The sequence below is a fragment of the Amia ocellicauda genome, chromosome 12 (genome assembly GCF_036373705.1).
Source record: "Amia ocellicauda isolate fAmiCal2 chromosome 12, fAmiCal2.hap1, whole genome shotgun sequence".
NCBI classification, from domain to species: domain Eukaryota; kingdom Metazoa; phylum Chordata; class Actinopteri; order Amiiformes; family Amiidae; genus Amia; species Amia ocellicauda.
Genome location: NC_089861.1, coordinates 2,073,218 through 2,096,462, shown reverse-complemented (window position 1 = coordinate 2,096,462; position 23,245 = coordinate 2,073,218). Strand labels below are relative to the sequence as shown.

At 44.6% G+C, this 23,245-nt stretch overlaps 2 protein-coding genes across 2 annotated transcripts in view; one reads left to right on the top strand and one right to left on the bottom strand.

The window, feature by feature from the left end:
* The first annotated feature begins 1,034 nt into the window (after positions 1–1,034).
* Positions 1,035–5,973, top strand: LOC136764208 (uncharacterized). Its single transcript, XM_066718056.1, has 3 exons — positions 1,035–1,152; positions 2,739–2,891; positions 3,439–5,973. Exons 1-3 carry the CDS (start codon positions 1,114–1,116, stop codon positions 4,285–4,287), a joined length of 1,041 nt encoding a protein of 346 aa, XP_066574153.1. The 5' UTR covers positions 1,035–1,113; the 3' UTR covers positions 4,288–5,973.
* Positions 5,974–7,592: 1,619 nt separating this feature from the next.
* Positions 7,593–23,245, bottom strand: part of cpe (carboxypeptidase E) — a 31,378-nt gene continuing 15,725 nt past the window's right edge. The window contains exons 2-9 of the mRNA XM_066718055.1: positions 15,475–15,671; positions 12,812–12,979; positions 12,354–12,471; positions 11,675–11,857; positions 11,272–11,411; positions 10,551–10,650; positions 9,827–9,945; positions 7,593–9,234 (exon numbers count right to left, since the gene is read on the bottom strand). Of these exons, the coding sequence (XP_066574152.1) occupies positions 9,136–9,234; positions 9,827–9,945; positions 10,551–10,650; positions 11,272–11,411; positions 11,675–11,857; positions 12,354–12,471; positions 12,812–12,979; positions 15,475–15,671 (1,124 nt within the window). The 3' untranslated portion in view covers positions 7,593–9,135. The remainder of the gene's footprint in view (positions 9,235–9,826; positions 9,946–10,550; positions 10,651–11,271; positions 11,412–11,674; positions 11,858–12,353; positions 12,472–12,811; positions 12,980–15,474; positions 15,672–23,245) is intronic.

Here is a 23,245-nt window from a genome sequence, read left to right as displayed (position 1 = left end):
ATAGAAAATCTCTCTCTCTCTCTCTCTCTCTCTCTGGACAGGGAGGACCCATCCAGACAGATTCTTGGGTGTCGTGTAATGAAATCCAGCTGCTTCTCCAGGGAGCTGGGTGATAAAGCACTGCGGCCTCCACCTACTGGGACAACATGCGCCATGAACGTCAGAGTCACTGTGTTACTGAGGACAGAAACTGGGAGTCAGTCTGCTGCTCCATCTCTTCAATGCCCCGGTCCACAGCCCCGCAAAGCGTCTCCTCACAGCAGCACTGCTTCAGTACGGCACACGTGAGGCCTGGGTGGTTTCTCCCAAACGCACTGCCTCCAGGTGAGAAAGTGACAGTCAGGTGCTCAGAGAGGTGCGCACAGACAGTGTGTAGAGAGTAAGACAACAGATACACACGTAAAATCCCAGCAAGTCTTTCCGATCCACATGTTCTCTCTGAAATGTTCTGTGTCACAAATAAGAGAGGAATAATAGCAATCTGCTGTAATGAAAACACAGCCACGTCTTCAGCAGGACCTGTGAAACTGTTTCAGTCCTTGAAGGAAATGCCAGAGACCATCTTGACAAGAGAATAATGTAAATATATATATTACAATATCTAAACAGAGTAAGAGTAAAAAGATCCTCTGTGGCTCAGGAATAGTAGCATGTGGTTGATCTGAAACAGGTTTGTCAAAAGGGTCTCTGGTTTGGTGACAATGAAGTTCAGTGTTTCAATGTAGAAATATAAAAGTGTGGTTGGTATGAGTGAAACAAAACACATTCACAATCTGGGCCTTCCAGCAGTGAGGGCGAGCATTGCTCCAACTTTCACAGTGGAAAATTCCATCTCAAGTTTATCTTTTCCATTTTAGGCAAATGATTTGTATCGTGAAAGTGAGATTTTAAATCTAATGGACAAAACTTAATCCCTTGTCTTTCAAGTGATATACCTGACTGAGAAGGCATCCGTTACGGGAAGTGCAGTGCGAGTGAAGCGCGGGGAATACGGTGAGCTGTTTGTGCTTCATTGTTCCTCTTTCCACAGATTTAAACCGTGAACTTCCGAAATCAGACTCAAAACCCCTGTTCTCTGGAGCCGGACTGTCTCTCGAAACACCTCAGGAAATAATGGGAAGAATAATATTTGTATACCTGATGTACCTGATGGTAAGAGTTTTTTAAATGTATGTATTATGTATATATATGTATGTATGTATGTATGTATGTATGTATGTATGTTAGTCATTTGTAATACCTCTTGTATTTGTTCAGGTTAAATATGATTATATTCTATAATATGATATGATATGATTATTTTCTCTATATGTCTAGCGATTATTTAGAAGTTGATAGCTAGAGGGTGGATGGCCATGACTGAGTGTGACAGTGGTGTTAAAATTAAACGTAACGACTGAGGGAGATCCTTTCTATTACCTCGTTTATCACATCCTTAATTGGTGTTGCTTTATTAAATTAACTATTGCTTACATTTGACAGACATTATTATAAATGCTGGAGGGCAAGGGGTTAAAAAAATCACTGAAATATTGCAAGGGGGATATTGAAATATTGTTTATATTAAAATTGCTTCCTAAATTGTGTGTCATTTGACGTTCCCTGGCATGCTTCCCCTTTTTTGGGGTTCTGGGAGAAAGGCAGACCTGCACTGTATGTCCTTCTGCTCGGCCCTCGTGAGAAAACAGTGCTTTTTACTTGATTGGTAACACACTGTTAAGCTGTAATTAATAGTGATTAAGTGACTCAGCAGGCTTTAAGAACGTTTATGTTATTTACATTGTATTTCTTTGTTGTTCAGTTTATGAAACATTGTAATTAAAACATGTTTTGAAGAGGTGAAAACAGTGCTAGTGTGGTTATCTGGAAACTCACATAATGTACTTATGTAGAAGAGCCGTGCTATGTCTGAATGAATGCATGTGTAGGTAGACAGATACACATGCATGTGTTTACAGTACTGCAGACCCTTTAACCTGATGTTACTGCTCCATCTCTACCCACCCGTGTACCACCAAAAATGGGACAAAATGTATTCATGCAATATCGAGAGAGTATCTGAACGCTAATAATGTCACATTTAAATGTCGTGGATGCTGTCCGAGAAGCAGAAGCAGGAGCAGATGTGCTGTTTGACGTCATGGCAGGGCGGAGAGCAGTTGTGCTCGTTAAACTCGTTAACAGATGTTGTGGAGGACAGCTGCGTCACTGTGCAGTCACACCCGAGAGACGCAACTTCCTCTCCGCCCAGGGATCGGTGGGCATCTAAACAATGTTGATGTCCATTTTCCTAAAGCTCAGTCAGCAAAGGAATAAGAGCTCATGAAAATAGGTACAAAAATAGATTCAAACTTATTTTGGAATTGAAGTATTGACAGTCAAAAGTACAGGGCAGAAGTTTAGTATCGAGTAATTTGGTGTGTTTAGGGTCACCTCTTACCCCTCTTTAACCCAGTATAACCACTTTGAAAACTCGTTAAAATGGAAGAACGTCTATGATTTCACAGCCCACAGCCAATTAGAAAAGCCTGGAGCGTTGCAGGGCGGGATGCAGACAGGTGTGAGTGACAGCATGTCAACGAACTTATGTTGTTTACAAACGAGAGGAGGCCATTCGACCCATCGTGCTTGGGTTGTGACACATAATGAAACGTGGTGGAAAGTTCTCCTCACTATCGAGTAACAAGATTATCTCAGATTTCTACATTAAAGGGTCGTATTGTGTGTGTCTGTTTCAGGTACCTGTGCAAAGTCAAAGTTCAACTCCAAATCCGACCCTGTTGTCCAACAACCTGTTTGAAATAGTGGTGCTGGCCTTGCTCAGCGCGGCCGTCATTCTTAGCATCACCAGTGTGCTGGGCATCGTCCTCCTAACCATGAGACTCAGAAAGGTATGTCTACAATTACACAGTTAAAAAAAAACCGCAACAGCCAAAGATTTGTAAACTGTTGCTATACGTCACGTCAGTAATTAAGATCGAGTCTTAATGTCCATGCTTGATTACAGCATATTAGAATCACTTTTCAATTGTTTATAAATAAATGGTCTATAAATACGTCAATTTTAAAGAAACAAAATGTTCTTCTCAGCAAATTCACCGGATTTTAATGATGACTTAATTGCAGTAGATTACCACTTTATTTAATGACAGGAAAGTACGTCTCTGATTATAATCTGGAATGACATATGAAAATAAAGAACTCAGTATTAATGTTGCTGACTCAATACAATTAGACTTTTGCATTATTTTCTTCCCATGTGAAATTAATGTTGTATAAAATATGCACAAAACCCCAGTTGTGTAGAACTAGGACACTAGATATTGTATTAATATCAAAGCTAGTCCCAGGAAACAATACTCTGTCTCTTCCACTGTGTGTCGAGTTGTCAGCATGAGGCTGAGGAATGATGCTAACCAAAATTTGTCTCCTCTAAAGATCTGGAAGAAGCTCATAGAGAAGGATACCATCTACGAACGGGTAACTTTCCACGGGACACATGAGTTGTGGGACACAAATGGATCGCAGCCTGAAAAGGTAGATATCGGACCCATCGACAGCGCGGCACCTACAAGGCAGTCTTCTCTCAAACTGGATGTCAATGAGACACAGAGACCTTCCTCCCAGGTCTCCCCTGCCAGCAGAGTCCCCAGTTTCCAATCCCAGTCATCCGTGCCCAGTCTCTTCAAGCACTACACCCCTCCGGACTACGAGGACACGCTGTCAAGCAGGGAGCGCACATCCAGAGTGTCGCAGGACAAGAGCCAGGAGACCTGGTCGGGGGTGGATCTCTCGTCCGATTACGCGGCCTGGTCACCCTACGTGGACATGAGGACCTGCCGAGAGTCCCTGGAAAACTTAAAGCGCAAAGACAACGAAGGCGTGTACGACACGCCCCGCTACTCCGCCGGCGCCTGCATCTGCGCCAAGCGTGGCAGTGCCTGCGAGTGCATGGCCAGCTCCCTGTCCTCCACCCTGAGACGAGCCAAGCATTCCAGGTACTTCTCAGATTCCAGCAAAGACCACATGTCCGCGGCTTTCCCAGACCACTTCGAGCCAGGCAGGCTCGGTTTCAGGGAGCTGAAGGCGAAGACCAGCACCACCCTGTCCAGAGACTCGGGGGTGTCTGTCATCAGCGTCCAGTCGCTGCCTCAAAGGGAGGACGAATGGGAAGGGACGAGCGGCCTGTCGGAGAGTCCAGAGGAAGAGCTTCCAGCCGCCACAAACTCGTCCTCAAGTACCAGACAAAAACGGAAGCACCAAAAGCAACAGCCCATCGAGATTTGATTCCATATCCGAACTTTCTGCACATCAGTGTCAACCTCCTGTTTTTTTCTCTTGCAGAAAAGACAACTGTTGGTCCTCCACAAGGTCTGGGTTGGAACTGACAGTAAAATAACCAGTCGTATAATAACATTAAGATGATATTAGATGCTGTTAAAAAAGCAGATAAACACACCCACACACTTTATAAATTACTTAAGATTCCCAGCTCCTTACTAGCTTACACTTATTTGCTCCAAGGACTGAGCATTGATAATATTATACAGAACCTCGTAGACTTTGCCGTTTCAAACAGAGGCGCTGGTGTAATGTGTTGCTGCCGTGTCCTTACGTGTCGTCTGCCTAACCTTTGGAAGGTCTCTGCTCAATACTATTGATCTCTGAATGCTAATGGGGACCCAGATGAATAATGGTATAGTCTTTCTATCGATCTGTGCATCCCGCCGCTTTGGGGCTCTATTTATTATTGATTTTGTGTTCATAAACCTGTATCTCAGAAAGCTGTGCTCTGGTGTTTTCTTTGTGTGGAAGCTTTTGGTGTTTTGAAGGCAGTTAGTGGCTTTAATACATTTTTCATAGAGTAAACATCCTTCTGTGTCGGTGCTGTGATCGGTAAAGATTTCCTTGTTCATAAGTAAACAAATAAATACATAATAACAAGACAATTCTCTTTTAAGACTGTATACATACTTCACACAATCACGAAGAACCAAATCATAATTATCATTATTACTGAAGTCATCACTTCTTCTGTTCACATGAAATGGGCCTTGACCGATTTTCACTTTAATCCAGTCCTGGAGCTTCAACCAAACCGACACTGTTCATGTCTCTGACCTTCATTACTGGACTGATCCTGCTGCAATAACGGTGAACAGCGAGCGACAGCGGGCAGCATGGAAGTGCCCGGGCTGACTCTCTTCTTGGTTATAATTAGGAATCCGCTGGAGGGGGAAATCAGTTCATCCAACTGTAGCAGACATGTTCCCCTTTCTGGTCTTATCTGCCTTTCTGAGTTTCGGTCGGCTATCTGTTCCTCTAAACTCCAGGGCCCAGCGGTGAGGATCTGACTTCACTCGATGTCAGCCCCGCAGTTCCCCAGTAACTGTATATTTGCGAGGCCTGGGAGGAAGTAGTGAAGCGCTTGGACTTTGCGACGGCTCCGCACTTCCAAAGTTATCATCAGATAAAAAGAGAGAGAGCGGTCAGCTGACCGATACCCAATAGCATCTGTGTGTGAACTCTGATTTTGAGGTAGCTCAGTGCTTTAAACCTGATTTCCCAAAAGCACGCTGTCACTTTTTCACATAAGGATAGCCTTCTTATTAACTGCAGTTGAATGCATGCGATTTATTTCAAGACGTTTGCAGAACTTCAAAGTGTCCAGTAATCAGTGTCATGTATATTTTGTGGTATCGATGAGCACTTCCTCTTATAAACCATGTGCAATAAAAAAATATTTTAAAATACTACATATGGGGGTGGTTTCCACTAAAACGCTACATACACGTGTAAAAAAGTGTCCCCTATATTGACTTATGGGAGGGCTAAAGGAGTCATCATTCATTAGTATAAGCACAAGACATATTAACCCAGAGAACGTTCAGTACGTGGTTTATTAACATGAACAAAAATAACATGAAACACAAAACTAGCTTGCATGTATGTGCCAGGTCTGAAGGGAATGTCCTACTGAGAGACTGAGGACCTGAACCTTTTCACCCTGGAACAGAGGAGACTACGTGGGGACTTGATCCAAGTCTTCAAAATCATGAAAGGCATCGACCACATCAAACCAGAGGAGCTTTTCCAGATCAGCAGGGACACACGCACCCGGGGACACAAATGGAAATTGGGCTTCAAGGCATTCAAGACAGAAAACAGGAGACACTTCTTCACACAGAGAGGCGTCACAATCTGAACAAACTCCCCAGCGATGTGGCTGAAGAGACAATTTGGGAACATTCAGAAACAGACTGGATAGGATCCTTGATCACTTAGTTATTAATGGACACCAAACGAGCACGATGGGTCGAATGGGCTCCTCTCGATTGGACACTTTCTTATGTTCTTATACCCATAAATGTGTTGTGGGATTACCTGTTGAGCCAAATTGTGTCACTTTGCCAAATGCTTTCACTATATGCTTTGTTTCTTATTAAAATCAGTTCCAAACCAAACTTCTCTGAGCACCACCTTCAATTGGTTTCATGCCCAACTGGGCTTGTTTTCTTTCTTAATTGTGTGTGAAACTTGGCTTTGGGTGGGTTCCTCAGTTGTGCAGGTGTTAATGTGTATTTTGTATGGACTCAAACTGTGGCAGAAAAACACTCCAATCAATCTGAAATGGATTTAATATTTTAATTTCATTTTAATTCCAATGCACTGGCCTGGGGGAGCATTAAACTCCTTCAGGTAATCTGTCAATCAGAATTATACATGATGATTGTACATAGACCCGTACCATTAAACGGGTCTCTCTGGGGGGGACACAAACAAGTTCCAAATTATTTTCAAATTATTATAAAAGAAGTATACAATTTTTAAAAATATGCATAATTCTGATACACAACTAATAATGTCCAAATAAAGTCAGCCCCCCAATTTATAAATGCTAAATATGAGCTCTGTATGTAACCCTGGGAAGTATTTGATTATCAGAAATATGCAGTTTTGGTTGAACTTGTATAGGTCCTTAACAACAACCCTGTGTATGAACTCTGTCTGTGCAGCTCTTTGTACCGCGGCTCCGGTTCTGACCCACTGATCCACAGCTCCGTCTCAGCAACGCAAACTGCTCCATCCCTGTCAGCATCAGAGATTATCGTCTCTTAGAAGAGAGCCAGCAGCACACGGACACGTGAACACCTTAATGACACCTTAATGACAACTCTGTAAACAAACTCCCCATATTTACCATCTCGGTTTGGCCCCTGATCTGACCCTTATGTTTTGCTCTGAACATTAGACACTTCTTCACACAGAGAGGCGTCACAATCTGAACAAACTCCCCAGCGATGTGGCTGAAGAGACAATTTGGGAACATTCAAAAACAGACTGGATAGGATCCTTGATCACTTAGTTATTAATGGACACCAAACGAGCATGATGGGGCGAATGGGCTCCTCTCCATTGGACACTTTCTTAAGCAGCTCCGAATCCACAGACATACATTGACTGGAAACTACAGGAATCCAAGGCTATGTGCGCACAGGGAGTGAGGGTCACTGAGTACAGGGGAGGGTACAGTGATGTGTCGCCCAAACTTCTTGATGACGCTCGGCAGGAAAAAATAATCATGGCAGCAATTCTGAGAAAGTTTATTCCGTTTTTTTATTCAGTGCAACTTGGTTTGACATCAAGATCCCCAGCTACGAGAGACGGAAACGTAAAACCTGTTGATCAGATCACAGACAAGGTGCGTGGAAAGCGAGATGTCACTCACATCACAAGAAAGTCACGGCAACACAATAGTGATCGGAACCAGACCTCAAGCAGGACGACAACACATACAACGGTGCAGCGCGTGAATGCGGGGCGTCTGAGCAGCGATACATAAATAAATGGCTTTTAAAGATATTAAGATTCACTTGAAAGTCCAGTCAGGGTTCCAGAATCTTTCCCAACATTCCCCCAAAGAACTCTGGGTAATCGTTTACATCACAGGTTTAAACTGAACACGTTCTGTGTCATTAAAGTTCACTTACAGGAGAGGTTTCCATAAATGAACTGAAGGAAATAAATCATTAAAAGGCAAAGTTTAAAATTTTGTTTGTTACATTCAATGTTACAAAATATATATTTACGACGTTTTTCACCGTGAGGGCGAATTTTGCACTCGAAACATCCCAAAGTCAGTCGGTAAGTCAAGCAGGATGAAGGAGGAGATGCCATGTGATGAATCTCGTGTTGTCAGTTGTTTTCGTACCAGTTTCTTTTTCTGAATTTCTTATTACAGAATCAGACCATTGAGTGACAATTACACACTGTATGTACATTCGGCAAACCTATGCTCCTTTTTGTACGTTGTTTAGGTTTTAATTAAGAGCAGTGAGATGACGGGTTACGAATTTGTAACTGTTGTAATGTGAGAACGACTAGTTCTTGTATATCTGTGAACACGTGACACGTGTGTGGTTACCTAGTAACACTTTCACAGCCTGTGGAAAATAATAGAAATGCAAAATGCCTAGTAATAGTGCTCACGTCGTACTGTAATACATGTGTCCCATCGATAGACATCAACACAGCCCTCACTAGAGACATAGAAAAGACACTTACTTTAGACAAGGTAGTAGTACTCTTTTCATAGTAAATTAATTTATAGTTCCTCTAAAGCTCTGTAGATATTAAACAAATTATTACTTTTTACAGCACAAATACATGTGTAATAAAGGAGACAAGAACATGACACTGAAATACAGTTAAATCCTACAAGATAACAGCTCAACACTGCATGTTTACTTAATCGTCATTCTCTGAAATTTAAATAACAGACTCACAGTCCAAACATCTGTGGCCGACTATCGGGTCTCAGAGTGAGTGGATTCATGGTTACTGAAGAAATTCAACGTGTACAATAAGGAACACAATAAATCACAGAAGAAACTAAACAAAACGTGAAAAATAAGACTGAATCCTGTGCTCTTCTCAGGCTGCTCGCAGCGGTCCCTGAATTGCAGGTCAGTGCGACGGTGAGCGAATGACATTTCCCCCTCGAAGCCTGCGAGCGGCCCAGCACACTCCCACTACAACTACAACTGAACCAACTAAAGACACGGTGGTTTTAGGAAATGTGGCTAAAACACAGACGGCTAAACACACTTTACATTGACTTCACGAACTTCGCGTTCAAAAATTCAAGGTCTCTGACATCATCTTCCACCAGTCCATGAGCTCCTCTTTCTCCTCCTCCTTTCTCTCGACCAGAGACTCCAACTCGAAATCCACCTGGGCAAAAGAAAAGACAGAAAAGAGAAGAGAAGAAATTAGTTACTCTGAAGTCGTGAATCGACTGCTGACACTGAGTTAAACGATGGTTAGCGTTCAGTGTCTTCAAAGAAACTGTTCTTCTGGAACGATTTTTAGATTTGCAAACAGCAGAGAGAGATACAGGACACACGCACACACACACACACACATATATAAACATAGATACACACATACACACATAAACACATAGATACACAGACACACACACCTACACACGCATATAAACACAGATACACACACACACCTACACACAAAAAGATACACTCACATACGCACACCTACACACACGCATATAAACACAGATACACACACTTACACACACACACACACACACACATATAAACACAGATACACACACACACAAACACCCCTACACACACACACACACACACACACTCACAGATACACTGACACACAAACACATATATAAGAATAAGCCTTTTCTGCTCCACTATATAAAACACCAACCTCTATAGAGCCGCACATATTAACACTAAACTCTGACAAACCCCCCCAGAGTGCGAAGACCCCCCGTCACATGACCGCTCACCCTGGCTGCGGGGCTGGAGGGCACGGCCACTTTCTTAATGACTGTCAGGTACCCTGGCGCCGAGGCGGAGACCTTGTAGTTACCGGGTGCCAGCAGCCGCCAGTAATCGCCGTCCTTCGCTGAAAGAAACACGTGGCTTTGAGACAGCGGTACTGTACGACATACACCACACACACAGTCACTCACCAGACCGCTCAGACTGCCGCCGTCGTTATTCACACTGTTAATGGTCCGGAAAGTGGCGGCACACGGAGCATTTTATATAAACCACACGGACAAGAGTTTGAGCTCAGAATGAGGTTTCAGGCTTCGGGAATTATGTACTCTAGATGTGACGCTTGTGTGCAATCAAAAGAGGAAGGAAAAAGATAAACAAAAATCATCTATGTATTCTGTATTCTGTACTTGTGTCAGTTGTCCAGTAGGTGGCAGCAAAGTACACTGTATGCAATCATAGTTGTGTTATGACATTGATAAGCCTTCCTTTAATCTGTGGCAATTTACAAGCCTTTAGAAACACTGAAATGCAATCAGTATTCAAAACATCAGTGAATTAGGAGTAGGAATGCTAAAATTAAGCCTCAAAATCAGATCAGTATGCATGGCAGCAGGGCTAATCTGATCAGACGTGTCTTGAGGAGGTCCTGGTGGTCTCTCCAGGTGTGCGGGGCGAGCGAGGAGGAAGCGAGAGAGCGGGGTGGTCCGGTTAAGAGTGGGTCATTACCGGAGGTGATGTCGTGGTCGATGCCCTCCACGGAGATGGAGGCATTGGAGATGGGGTTGCCCTGAAGGTCTCGCACAAATCCCTTCACCCCGCGATGGACCTGCACGGACCAAGCAGGGGACACGGCAAATCAAACACGGAGCGGCAACAGGGGTGCGTCAGAGCGGGGCAAACTGAGCGCCACGCCGCCAGGACGTCTCACAGGACGGACAGAGGGACGCCGCCACCAAATGGTCCAACACAAAGAGTTCACACTTGATTTCTTCCAATCAGGGAATAAAAAACTAAATCTGAAAGAAAAGTGTCCTATAAAATGTTCAGATCACTAATTGCAGATCAAGTGTGCCAGCTTGTGTCTCACTCTGTACCAACAGTTAGTTTTTTAATTTAACAGGAACAAATGGCTAAATTTTACAGATACGTGCCCCGTTTATCTTCTCAGCTTTCCTGACAAACACGTCTTCACTCGTTTTCATTCTATAATAGTCTTCAAAATACTGTGTATATTCTAGGCCAGATTATTTCTAGCACACTGTTCAGAAAAGAAGACGTAAATAAAGTGTGGAAACCCCCACATTAATTAGGCAGAAAAACCTGCCGTTGGGGTGAGATATTTATCATAATCAGATAAAATAAGATCATGTCTCTCATCAACATCATTCAATCCTTCAAGCTGGACAGTCAGATGAGAATACGTTTTAACGATCCAGCGCACACCCACCTGCTCGATGTAGTTGATCAGAGAGTCCTTGTTCTGGTCCCAGTACATCTTCAGGGTGTCTTCGGCTGGGAATTTGTCACAGCTCAGCTCCAGCGTGATCTCGAAGCAGTTACTGCTGAGGTAGTTGAAATCCTGCATCCCTGTAGAGAGGGGGAGAGAGAGGAAGAGAGAGCGAGAGAGGGAGGGAGGGAGGGAGAGAGAGCGAGCTTGTTTTAGCTCTGAGAGATATACACCCACACACCTGTACAGCAGCGAATACAGTGAATTTTAATTCATCTCATATCCTGCCTGAAACATTCGATACTATCTTTAAGTACAGTTCGATCAGTGGCTGGTGTCCACATTCGTTAATGGTCTGTGATTTTACGTGGCATTTCTGTGAGGAAGAGGAAGCCCAGCTCACCTCCAGGCACGCTGTACCAGGCGCCCCCATTGGTGATGCCCTCGTCGAAGCTGCTGTCGTCGTCGTTCTTGCGGCAGGGCGCCCGGTGGGGGTTGGACATGACGGGGTTGTAGCTGGAGTAGGCCCGGGCCAGGCTCTTAAAGGTGGCATCGTCTGGGCTGGCGCTGTACTCATGGACGGAGCCTGGAGTCACACACGGACGCACGGGGCGAGAGAAGGCAGGTGAGTGAGACAGAGACAAGAGAGAGAGAGAGAATGTGTGTGTGTGTGTGTGTGTGCGTGTGTGGGTGGGTGAATGTTTGTGAACTGAAATGGCTTATGTATTTTTCCCTACACTGTGAAAACAGCCATTCTCTCTGTATCCAAAGAGCTTTGTAAAATGCAGGATCACATGTACACAAAGCGCTGCAATGTGCATTACCACACACAGCAGAGAGTGCATACCCAGTGTACCCAGTGCTGAGCCACACCGCCATCACGAAACCTTGTCAAACTCCACCCCAAACCCAACCCACACACAAGACCCTCAGATCTTAAACCATCTGAGGGAAGCCCGTCTCGTGAGGTTGTGGCCTCGGCCCGCGATGCTTGACACTCTCTCGAACGGGACCAAGCAACACCTCAGTGTGCCAACTAGAGCCACGCAGGTCTAATGCTGCCGGGACGCACGTCTCCTTACCGCTGCGTGTCTCATCGTAGGGGTAGTTGGCCACGATGTCCCCGCCGTGCAGGTTGGCCGAGAGGACGAAGGGGATGTCCATCAGCCAGTGGATCACGGACTTGGTCTCTGGGGCGAGCTGCACACACGGACACAAAAACACTGCCATTCCACTCCCGGGGCAAATGTGGACAGCATCTGTGCTGCTGCTCGATAATATCCTCAGGAATTGTGTTGTATACAAATAACTGCAGTAAGCACTTGTTAATATTATGATGATTATGATTACTATTCTGTCTATTAGTAGTAACTGTGACTTTTTAACTATATGCATAGATAAGAGGCTGAACTTTCTGCCATTAAATTGCACTACATTGCTTTGTTTTATTATAGCAACACTAATTCATTCAATTCATGTCAGTACTGTGTAGGGAATCACAATTTGCTTGGCTTGGTATTTTATTTGGATATGACACTACCTTGGTGTTCTGGTCCACGGCTTTCTTCATGTTCTTCAGGAGGTGATTGTTGGCGCCGCCCTCCTTCTCGTTGACGTACACGATCCGGTCCAGATCGGGGAAGTTCCTGTTGAGGTCGATGCCCTGGGCGTTACTGCGGCCCACGAACCAGTCCTTCAGGTCGCCGGGCTGAGGAGAAGAGCCCTTTATCAAAACCACTGCCAGGTGCACAGACAGCAGCTTCCACTCGTGCAAATTAACACCGAGACATGAGCGAACACAGGGTGTGTGCGTCTGTAAAACTCTCCCCGAGTCTGCGGCCCGATGGAGACCCGGAGGTGTCGCATAGTGATGGTTTACTCAGTGGGCTTCCTCCAGTCCTGGTGATACAGATATTACAACCACCTACATCAGAGACCATCCTACTAATAGTTTATTCCTTAGTGGTAAACATCTAATCAAGCCCTACAGTATTTTTGATTTCATATTTATAGACCGTTCAAGAGTCTCCAGGATGACTCCAGATCAGCAGAGTGTGTTTGGTTGTGGTTAAATCTATCTCACAGTCTAGGGTACTGAGAAATATGTAACACTGTAGCCTTCATCGCTGCTGGGGCCGTGCAGGAAGACAGGGGGTCGATTTTAGGCTTCATGATCACTTCAGGTGACAGTGACTGAAAATCTGATTCTTCCAGCCCTCAAGACGGCCAATTACGGGCCCCCAGAAACGACAGGAAATGCACGGGGGCTGCGTCTCTGCCTTCGCTCAAAATCACGGCACCTCGCAGCATCTGGGACCATTTATCGCAAGTGGAAAGATTGTTCCTCTCCCCACATCGCTAAACCTTTCCAACAACAACAAAAAAACGAAAAGAAAAGATTAAAAGTGAGAGTGTCGCGGTGAGTGCTTCTCTCCGAGGACGACATTCAACGGGGACACAGTGCGAACATTCATTCTCCTGCTGCGGAAAGAGGCAATCGGCAGGACCAGGTGACGGTTTTAAATAATGCGAGGCTGACTGTTTGCATTAGGCAGTATTGAGAGAGAGAGAGAAAGAGAATGTGAGGGACACAGAGAGAGAAAGATGGAGAATGTGACAGACAGAGGGAGAGGGAGAGGGAGAGAGAGAAAGGAAGAGAGAGATGGTGACTGAAGTCTTAAAAGGCTAACATGAACAGATATCAGAGGGGTCTGGAATCTGCTGGGAAATGTGGGAATCAATGCCACCCCGAATCAGCTTCAGCAGCATAATAAAAACACCCGAACAAAAGCCTGTCAGGTAAAAGTCACTCTTTCATGCGTCTTAAGAGCCTGGAGTCTGCAGGGCTGCCGTTTTTGAATCCAGGCACAAAAGCGACAGACTTAGCGCAGTTTGCCGTGTCTGCGGACATCCTTGGCAGATCATGTTAACCGGAGTGCCGTGGCTGGCATCTGTATCTGAGACTGCCAGACTGGGCTGGTCTCTGCGGACGTTTCACCGACACTGGGCTCCTCTGTCTCTGTCTGGGCCTGGCAGACAGCCTGAGTGGCGGGGAACAACGACACGGCGAGAGGAGAGGAGGCAGAAAGATACCTGGCGGAATAAACTCGGTCTGTGTGCCTGTTAGACGCCAAATGTGTGTGTATATATATATATATATATATATATATATATATATATATATATATATATATATATATATATATATATATATATATATATATATATATTAGTCAGATTAACAGACAAGCTTCATAATACTAATTAAATAAAGACAATAAATATTTGGTTTAAGTGCCCAAACTATACATTATGGTGTGGGTGAAATACGCTTTGATTTGCGGTGCGATTCCCTGAGCTGAAGGGACAGCGTGCCTCGGTGTTCAGCTCCAGTAGGAGACACAGCAGGCAGAAGCGTCTCCTAGCTGAGCTTCCACATGGCTGATGGGACGAATGCAAAGCGTGGGCTCGACCTGACCTGGACTGGATTGCTAAATAAAAACGCTGACGACGGACAGACGCTACGGGACTGGCTGATATAATCGGGGAACAGAACGAGCCCCGCAGGTCAGTATCGCTGACGAAACAAAAAAGAAAAAGAAACGAATGGCAGAAAGAAAAATAAATGAACACACTTTTGAATGTGTCCAACAGCTGTAGTGAATACAGATGTTCCTGTGTGGAAACACACGGGGGTGGGGGGGCAGTCCTGGACCCCGAGGGCAGTGGACTCCTGCTGAGAGGGTGAGCAGGCCTCTGTCAATCAACAGCACCAATCAGCAGGTCAATCAACAGCACCTTCACGTCCGGGGAATGTGGGCTCACTGCGCAATTAAGCCAACTGTGAATTCAGTTAGAGATCACGTTCAGGGCAGGAAATGAGAACCTGAAGACTTAGAGGACCTCAGTACACTCCTAATGTAAGTAAACCCTGCTCTACTACAGCCTTAGAAATATCAATCATGGTATTCCAATGGCCCAGCTATAGGCAACTGTTGTAAAACATGAGTAAAACCACATTAAAACCATGCTAAAAGGGTCACAATCCTACGGTAATTCACCAGGATCAATGTGCATGAAAGTAGGCTTGTGTGTGTGTGTGCTGATTCATTTATGTTTCCTCAGGTGCACACACACACAAGCCTACTTTCACACGCACACGTACCCACGCACACACATCGCCCTCGTCCTCCGGCAGCGTACCTGCGAGGCGGCCTTCTCGAAGCCGTCGGGGTTCATGGAGGGCATCAGGTGGATGCGCGTGCTGTGGATGAGGTCGATGATGGTCTGGTTGCCGCGCTGGTACTCGTTGCACAGGTGGCGGGCGAGGAAGATGACCAGCTCCCGGCCCACGGCCTCGTTGCCGTGCATGTTGGCGATGTACTTGAACTCGGGTTCGCCTGCGACACGGGGGGGGAAGACACACAGCGTCACACACAGAGACTCCTCCAGAAGTGGGTGAATGAAAATGTTTGTGTTTTTCACATCAGGGCTATTACTCATCCCTGCCCTCCTGCCACCCCAACCCCCCAAGCTACACCACTGTGCCCCCTTCATAAGTGATCCATTTTTAATTTTTGTTTTTACCAGTTCATGAACCTGAAACACAGAAAATGCAACGAAAGCAACAGTCAAATAAACGTCCCCTCCAGACAGGCCAGACAAATCACTCGCAGGTCTCGAGCAGAGGAGCTTTGCCAGCTGGAGTTTGAGCCCAATACTCAAAAGCCTGTCAACACAGCAGGCCTGTCTTCCTGCTCCACAATTAAGCAAGGGTCAGAGTTCGGGAACCCAAAACAAAAGCAGGTGTGTTTTGGGCTGAAAATGGGAGGCACTTCTATACACACACAGCGGGTATCTTGAACTGGCAGAGACCATAATATTGAAGCAGTTTGGGATCCTTTGAGTGATCAGTGCAATTCCAACTTTTTATACAATTGTTTTTCAATTCACGTTTTTCACGTTTTTCAATACATGAAGCCACCATCCTGTGATTATCCCGATACAGTACAATCAAAGCAAGTCATGACATTCATGTCTGTTATAAAATCAGATCTATCACATGCACGTTTAAAACATCTCACAGACTAGGGGCCCCGAATACATCCAAACTCTGAACCACCAGCTCAAACAAAGCCAACGACAGACGTGTTCTCGGTGGAAGAAAGAAGCGCCTGACAAAAACTCTTAAGCCACTGTCAGCAGGTGGGTCAACACTTAAATCTGTCTCTTTGTCTGATGCATTTTGACTGGATTAGCAGGTGGCCTTTTACATCAGACGCACCTCGGGTTTCACAGAACGATGCGTTTGTTCAGAAGGCAGAGCCGGCAATGTAATACTCATACGACCTCGAGAAAAAGCCTCCGCAGAATCTACAGCGAAGACAGAGGAAATAGATCACAATATATGGATGCATTTTCATAGTGTATTATATGTTTTTTAGGTTTTTTTCCAGTTAGATCTCTTTGCTCTCCGTGTCGGAGTGTGTCATTTGCACACACACCTTGTGTACTGAAAATAAAGACCTCTCTGGAGGCACACCTGCTATTAAAACACACAGCAACAGAGATGGTAATTATGTGGGTCTGAAGGACATGGCCCCCGTGACACACGTGTTACATTAAACTATCAACACAATGCTTTTTTCAGTTTTGTTGTTGTTTTCTTCAGTGTGAAATTAGACTTAAATGTATTTTTAATGTGTGGCACAACACCACACAGCCCTGAAAATGTGATACTAAGAACAATTTAAGAAATGCACTAAATGCAATAATGCAATTTACTTTAACCCTTTCTTTGCAGGGCTTCCTAAATAATGGGAACAAACACACATTGCCTCCCAACCAGAACTGAAGATGACTACAAAACCTACGATGGTAAAGTTCAAACCCTACGAGTCAGTGTCGATCCGCTGTAGCTTCAGTGCGGCAGGTGTGGAAAAAAAGGATTCGGTGGAAAGAAGGATAACGTTGGGGAACCCAGAGGCCCTTCCGAGACTTCACGAGGGCCGTGATGATGGATGCCCTGCCGTTACTCGGGAGCGGGGACTGCAGCGTCGGCAGAAACACACCAGCAGACAGAGCCGAGTCTGGCTCCTGTCAGGTCATGGCGATTAATGATCATAGGCATATGTGTCTTGTCGTGGCGTGTTACAGACGTGTCCTAGCGGCTCAACGTCATCTCCAACACTGAGCGGACGTCCCCACTGCCACCAAACAGAGGTGCACAGGGTGGCTCTGTAGGGGTTATTGATGGTTGTGTAAAATCTCCTTCTAATTGAGAATAATTGAATTAATATTATAATTGAATGCATGCAGGCATGTTGTGTCAGAGATTTCATCCATTTTACCAAACACGGTAAGGAGTAAAGTCTTGTGAATGAGGTCCAGTGAAATTCGTTCAGTAAACAACAAATTATTTGAAACCATGAAAATGCAGACATTTCAGCCAAATACTTATGGTAAATATGGCTTCATCTATCCTAAATTAATTAACTAATTTCCACTAAACTAAGGTACACATATGTATATGTAAATATAACACAGAAATAGAGAAAGTATCTATACAAAAGACAAATAAATAAAGGATTTTGCCATTTGTAACAGCAATGAACTCTCAGAACATAAAGATGCAATAAAACCCAACTCATGACAGCAGGACACTGGCCAGTGTTTATTGGTCAAGGCCCACGATCCGGCCACGTCTCGGGATGACAGACGCCCAGATGACCAGACTTCCTGACTAGTCTATCCTCGGCCGTGACCTCAGCTACCGAGCGAGTCGCTGTATTAATAAACAGCAGGCAACATCCACAGCCGCTGAAAAAACAAACTGTACTCAAGGAATTCGCGGCACTTTGGGTTGTTTATCTGTTAAATTGCAGGCAGGTGTTCGCTCACGCAAATAGGCCACCATCTACCGACCAGCCCCACCAGAGATATAACAAAATGAGGTTTCATGGGATTCAGCTGTTCTATTTATAAAGTATCTTTATTGATGTAAACAGAACTAACTCTGAAAAGAGCAAACAAACCACAACACAAAACATCTGCAGTGCCCAGTGACTACTGTACTGCAAGAAGCAAAATCACGAGGAAAAAGTGAGCAATAAAGTAGGTTTAAGATTCTCAATTTCTGATCCTGAATTGGCAAGTTACTGTGATAGACTCACACATGTAGACTTTCATCAGGGCAGGCCTGGAAATTACCATACGAGGTTTGTGAAAGTTATCCTGATTTCCCACCGAGAGATAGTTCCCCCGATATCTTCTCACCCTCGGAGGAGTGCGAACTGTGAGCAGCTGGGTCTGTGATTCCATCTTTTATTTTTAGATCAGAAGGAATAAGGAGGTTTGACTGAATCCAGATTCTGAGGTTTGCTCCTAGAAATAATTGAAAAAATCATCTTCGCTCTTCCATTACATCTGTATTATAATTAGAATGATACTTTTAATTATTTCCCCAGCCCCTGCAGACCACTAATGCAAAAAACGTTGACAATTCCCTTTCTGTGCTACAAAGACACTTTGCAATCAGCTTTTTTAATTTTGGGGTAAGATTTTACTAATTTATGAGTACCAGAGAGTGGTGTAACTGGAGTCGAGGTAAAAAAAAAAATTCCAGTGCAAGCAGAAACAAGTTCTTGAAATACAATTCACAAGCCCTTAGCACGGAATAAAAAAAACACAAAATAATCCATGGACAGGGATAGATCCCACCCTGTGTAAACAACTGATGTACACAAATCGCAATTGTCAGTCGGATTGTAAGCTCTTGTAAAGCAGACATCACAAAGCCAATAGCAAAGGATGTATATACATAATATGCCAGGGGCGTAAAGAGAAGAAAAACAGCCTATACTTATTGACAAACCGCAAGAAATGAGCTGCAGAGAAAAGCCCCATCATAAATGAGGAATCAAGGCGCAATCACTAATTAAGTAATTAAGCACTCGGAGCTGCACGCAGTTCTGCAGGGTGTATCTTGACTGCTGGGAGCCAAATCAAGACCGGCGTTCACAAAGCGCTTCAGACGAGCGTGAACTGCACTTGGCCGACACAGTGGTTACTCTGTATACGGAAAGCTAACAGAGAGGGGGAGCGGAGGTAATTATAAACAAAACCGTAAAGAAGCATGTGTCGGGATGAATTAAATGCCAGATATTCTTCGTTTTTAAATTGAGATGCATGGCGTACGGGCCGTGCCTTCGAGATAGATCACGCTCAGTGTGCAGCGAAGCAAACGTCGCCACTGCAGATGATTCAAGACAAAAATCTCCCCCTACGAAACACAGGCTGCCGAGTGCATTAGCCACGATAAAAGGCCTTTGTGTGGCCTAAGTGAATCATTACCAGAGATATATTTCAGCGGCCAAAAGACGTTTAAGCCTGTATTATTGCACACTTAGCCAAATACCGTACAGGCCTGCGCATTTATCAGGTTTCGTTTGGAAATGTGTCGGATACGCGTACATAGCTGCATAGATCCGACAGCTAAGAGCTACTTAGTAGAGGGTCAAACCCCACACTTCACTGAAAGCAAATCTTCCCCGTGTCAGGAAGCTTCCCGAGGTCAGAAACATTTTTATTCATGCGTTTTAAATTAATGAAGAGTCTGAAAGTAAAGTGTACTATACATACTATACAACATTGTGTCGGTGCTTTGTGATGTCATGAGAGTTGATCACCAGGGAACATTCTCAGGAAGGGGAAGAATTTCAGTGAACTGAGTCTCTGCACCTTTTCAGCAGAAATAAATGTGTAAATGGGTAGGACCACATGGCCACATAAGTCACCTTTCATTCTGCTAAATGACTCTCAGAGGTGACACGAGTCTAATCACAAAGAAGAGGGGTAGCACTGAACCTACATTGAAAAAATCAATCAACCACTTCAGTAGGGTTCAAATATTGTTTACTACTTAATAACATGTTTTGATGTAACCGCGCACACTTTTCGACTCTGTTCCAAGCTACAAAGTTCAAGCCTTTCAATTAGCTGTAATTTAAGACCAAAACGCCTGGCAGTTCAACAGACCACACGCTTCAAAAGCCGACACTTGCTCAGCTGTCAGCCTTTACATCCCGGCTTTGAAGTGAAAGGTTCGCAAAGAAGAACAAGAAAAGAAAGGAATGAAAGAAAGAAAAAGACTCGGGACCAACTTGAACAGCAGATGTGAGGCAGCAACAAAAGAACGAAAGAAAGAAAAGGAAAACAATGACCTTCCAGTCTAGCCAGCAGGAAATGTGTTAATCTGGGAGTGTCTACAGATCATGGCTCCTGATTAATGGCTCCACACTGCGGACGGTACGGAGTCTAATCGAACGCAGGTACAGGCGAGGGGGAGATACAGCCCTGTTTCCAAAGCTGCACCCCGATGTCTGCTGTTCCCGGGCACCTGTTGCTTTGAACGCTAATTACATCTATAGCCTCGTACAAATGTGTTCCAGAAGGCATTTACAGACACCTGTTACTAATTGCAAGATGCTTGAAACAAAAAAGTAGCTTTGCGACATTGCGAAGCCCGAAATCACCGGAGACATGTTTACACACACGAATGGTTTACATCAGTATTCACTGGGATCAACAGACGCGTCTTAGAAGTAAGTAGGAGATTAAAAAATGACTAGTCTGACTTTTACCTTAACCAATTCTGAGAGACAATGTGATGACACCTAAAAGATAAGCTAGGTTTTATTTTTTAGGCTATGAAGCAACGCCCATCGCTTACATCACAACGAACAACGGATAATAAATAATGCATCGAGCCGCTACAGAAATTCAGGTCCAGGGTGGAAAATGAATTACTTTCCTTCTGGTGCCTGAAGGACCGTGTGAATTATTTACTCTAATACCTCGTGACGTTGTGAGCAGAGGAACAAACAAAGGAGTCTCGGATCATGGAAACTGGTCCCTCCATGACTGGGACTTATTCTACCTCACAGATAAACGGAGAAGGAATTTTTGCCCCAGCCCCCATATACACATATGCTGTAATATTGTCACAAACCTGGTGCCTAACAAAGGGCCAGATCATTCAGTCAGTTTGGGGGGTCGTTAATGTAAGATAAGCATGTTGTAGTGGTTAGGGCCCTGGACTCATACTTAGAATTACCCTTTACCTTACCCATGAGTAAGATACTCTACACAGTTTGTTACAGTAAAGACACAACAGTGGTTTAGATGAGAATATCTGTGTTTGACTGTAAACATCCTAACGGGGAGAGTATATTTCCCTAAAGGACCGAATGGTCGAGTCTGTGCCCGAGGTCACTTCCCGTGTTGCTCTGGGGGAACTTTCTGGGAGAGTGAGGGTCAACAGCCTCCTGCTCACATTTAGACATCGTCCATCCAGCGGTTGGATTGGAAAACAATAAAACCACATTAAATCAGGGGGGGGGTTCCGGACAAGCAAAGGTATTTAATATGATATCAAAAAGGTCACGCGACACCCTTTAACAAGGAGGTCCCTGCTCTCGCTCTTGAGTGTAGCACCATGGGGGCTCCTCCATGCCGGCCCCCAAATAACTGAGTAAACTTTCAGCAGCCTAATCCTCGGCAGCAGAGAGACTGAAATATTATTTTAAGCACCCCCCCAACCCCGGTTTAAGCTCCGTTCAGACAAATAATTCCTTCACTTCTACACTGTGCAGCGGATTAAGCTGTGCATCACAGTGTATTAAGGCCAGGGTGACATAACCCTGCACTGCGGGGCCTGCTGTTGTGTTGCTATTATTATTGTTATTGTCATTATCATTTTAAATAATCTAATTCATTTACCATGATGAACACTAATCAAGCAACTGAAACACGATTTAGGCTGGTGCAAACACCACCTCTCCTGCTTCTCTATAAACTAATTGATCCCTGTTGAGCTGTAAACCTTGTAGGCTACAACTCCACACCCCCCCACCCGCTACCATCAAATACACACACTCCACCCCCACAACAGGGAACCTACACAACAGCAGCCAGACCACATTAACCGAGTACAGCACCCCCATTAGAAAGCACCGGTAATAAACTGTAGTGTCAAAACTGCATGGCTGCCTTCCCCCATGTAAGACGCAGAGCTGGAGAAAGGAGGCAGAGAGAGAGGGGGCTGAAAACGACTCCCCAACAGGACACCAGAGGGAAGGGGTTCAACTGTAACCCCCACTCTCATCCCGCAGCCCCACTGACAACAACACAGCCCTATCTATACCTATATCTGTATCTATAGACCGCACTGCACTACTCTGCTCTGTCACGCAAGCTTCATTACAGCCATTTTAGGAAGCCACTGCTGAAATCAGATTAATCAGCTGGGAGCTTCGGCCGTGTCTGTGTTTAGAAGCGTAAGCTCACACACCGCCCAGACTTCGCGCTTATCCTGGGCAGCAGGAGAGAGGTGCAGGAGACCCCACGAAAACGTCTGGTGCGCGTTTTACACAGACAGCGTAATGATAAATAAATATGTACACAAGGGCACGAAGCACTTGTTTATCCAGATTAAGAAGTAGTCCAAAGGGATCGTTACTTTGGTCTCGTATATTATGCAACATGCAGTGGCAGCAATCAAAGAGAGAGGAATAATTGATACACTCAGTCGCTCTTTATTGCAGTGTTGAATGTGAACGCTGGCGCTGGAGGTCTAAGGCACTCACAGTAATTCTGTGGAAAGTGGTTGCTCTCTCACCCGGGCGGCCAATTAAGTATTAATCTTGTATTCCTTTTTAAAAAGAGATCACTATCATATTAGCAGAGCATGACAAAGGGAACGGAAGCCCATCACATTCATGGTACCGGGAAAGAACTGGCTGAAAGGAAGAGATCCTGATTTATTTTATTTTATTTCAGCTTCATTTTCAATCTCCTTTTGATTGTGGTCTCTGTATGCAATTTTCTTTACAAGACCCAGAGTGCATCCTTATTCCAGTTAAAGGAGGTATGTAAAAAGGCAAACCTCTTTCATTGCATTGTATACATTAACCTT

Bases quoted from the DNA above. Each gene is read 5' to 3' on its own strand.
- LOC136764208 (XM_066718056.1), top strand. From the start codon at position 1,114: ATGGGAAGAATAATATTTGTATACCTGATGTACCTGATG. The intron at 1,153-2,738 runs GTAAGAGTTTTT...TGTCTGTTTCAG, and splicing joins TATACCTGATGTACCTGATG to GTACCTGTGCAAAGTCAAAG. The intron at 2,892-3,438 runs GTATGTCTACAA...TCTCCTCTAAAG, and splicing joins TAACCATGAGACTCAGAAAG to ATCTGGAAGAAGCTCATAGA.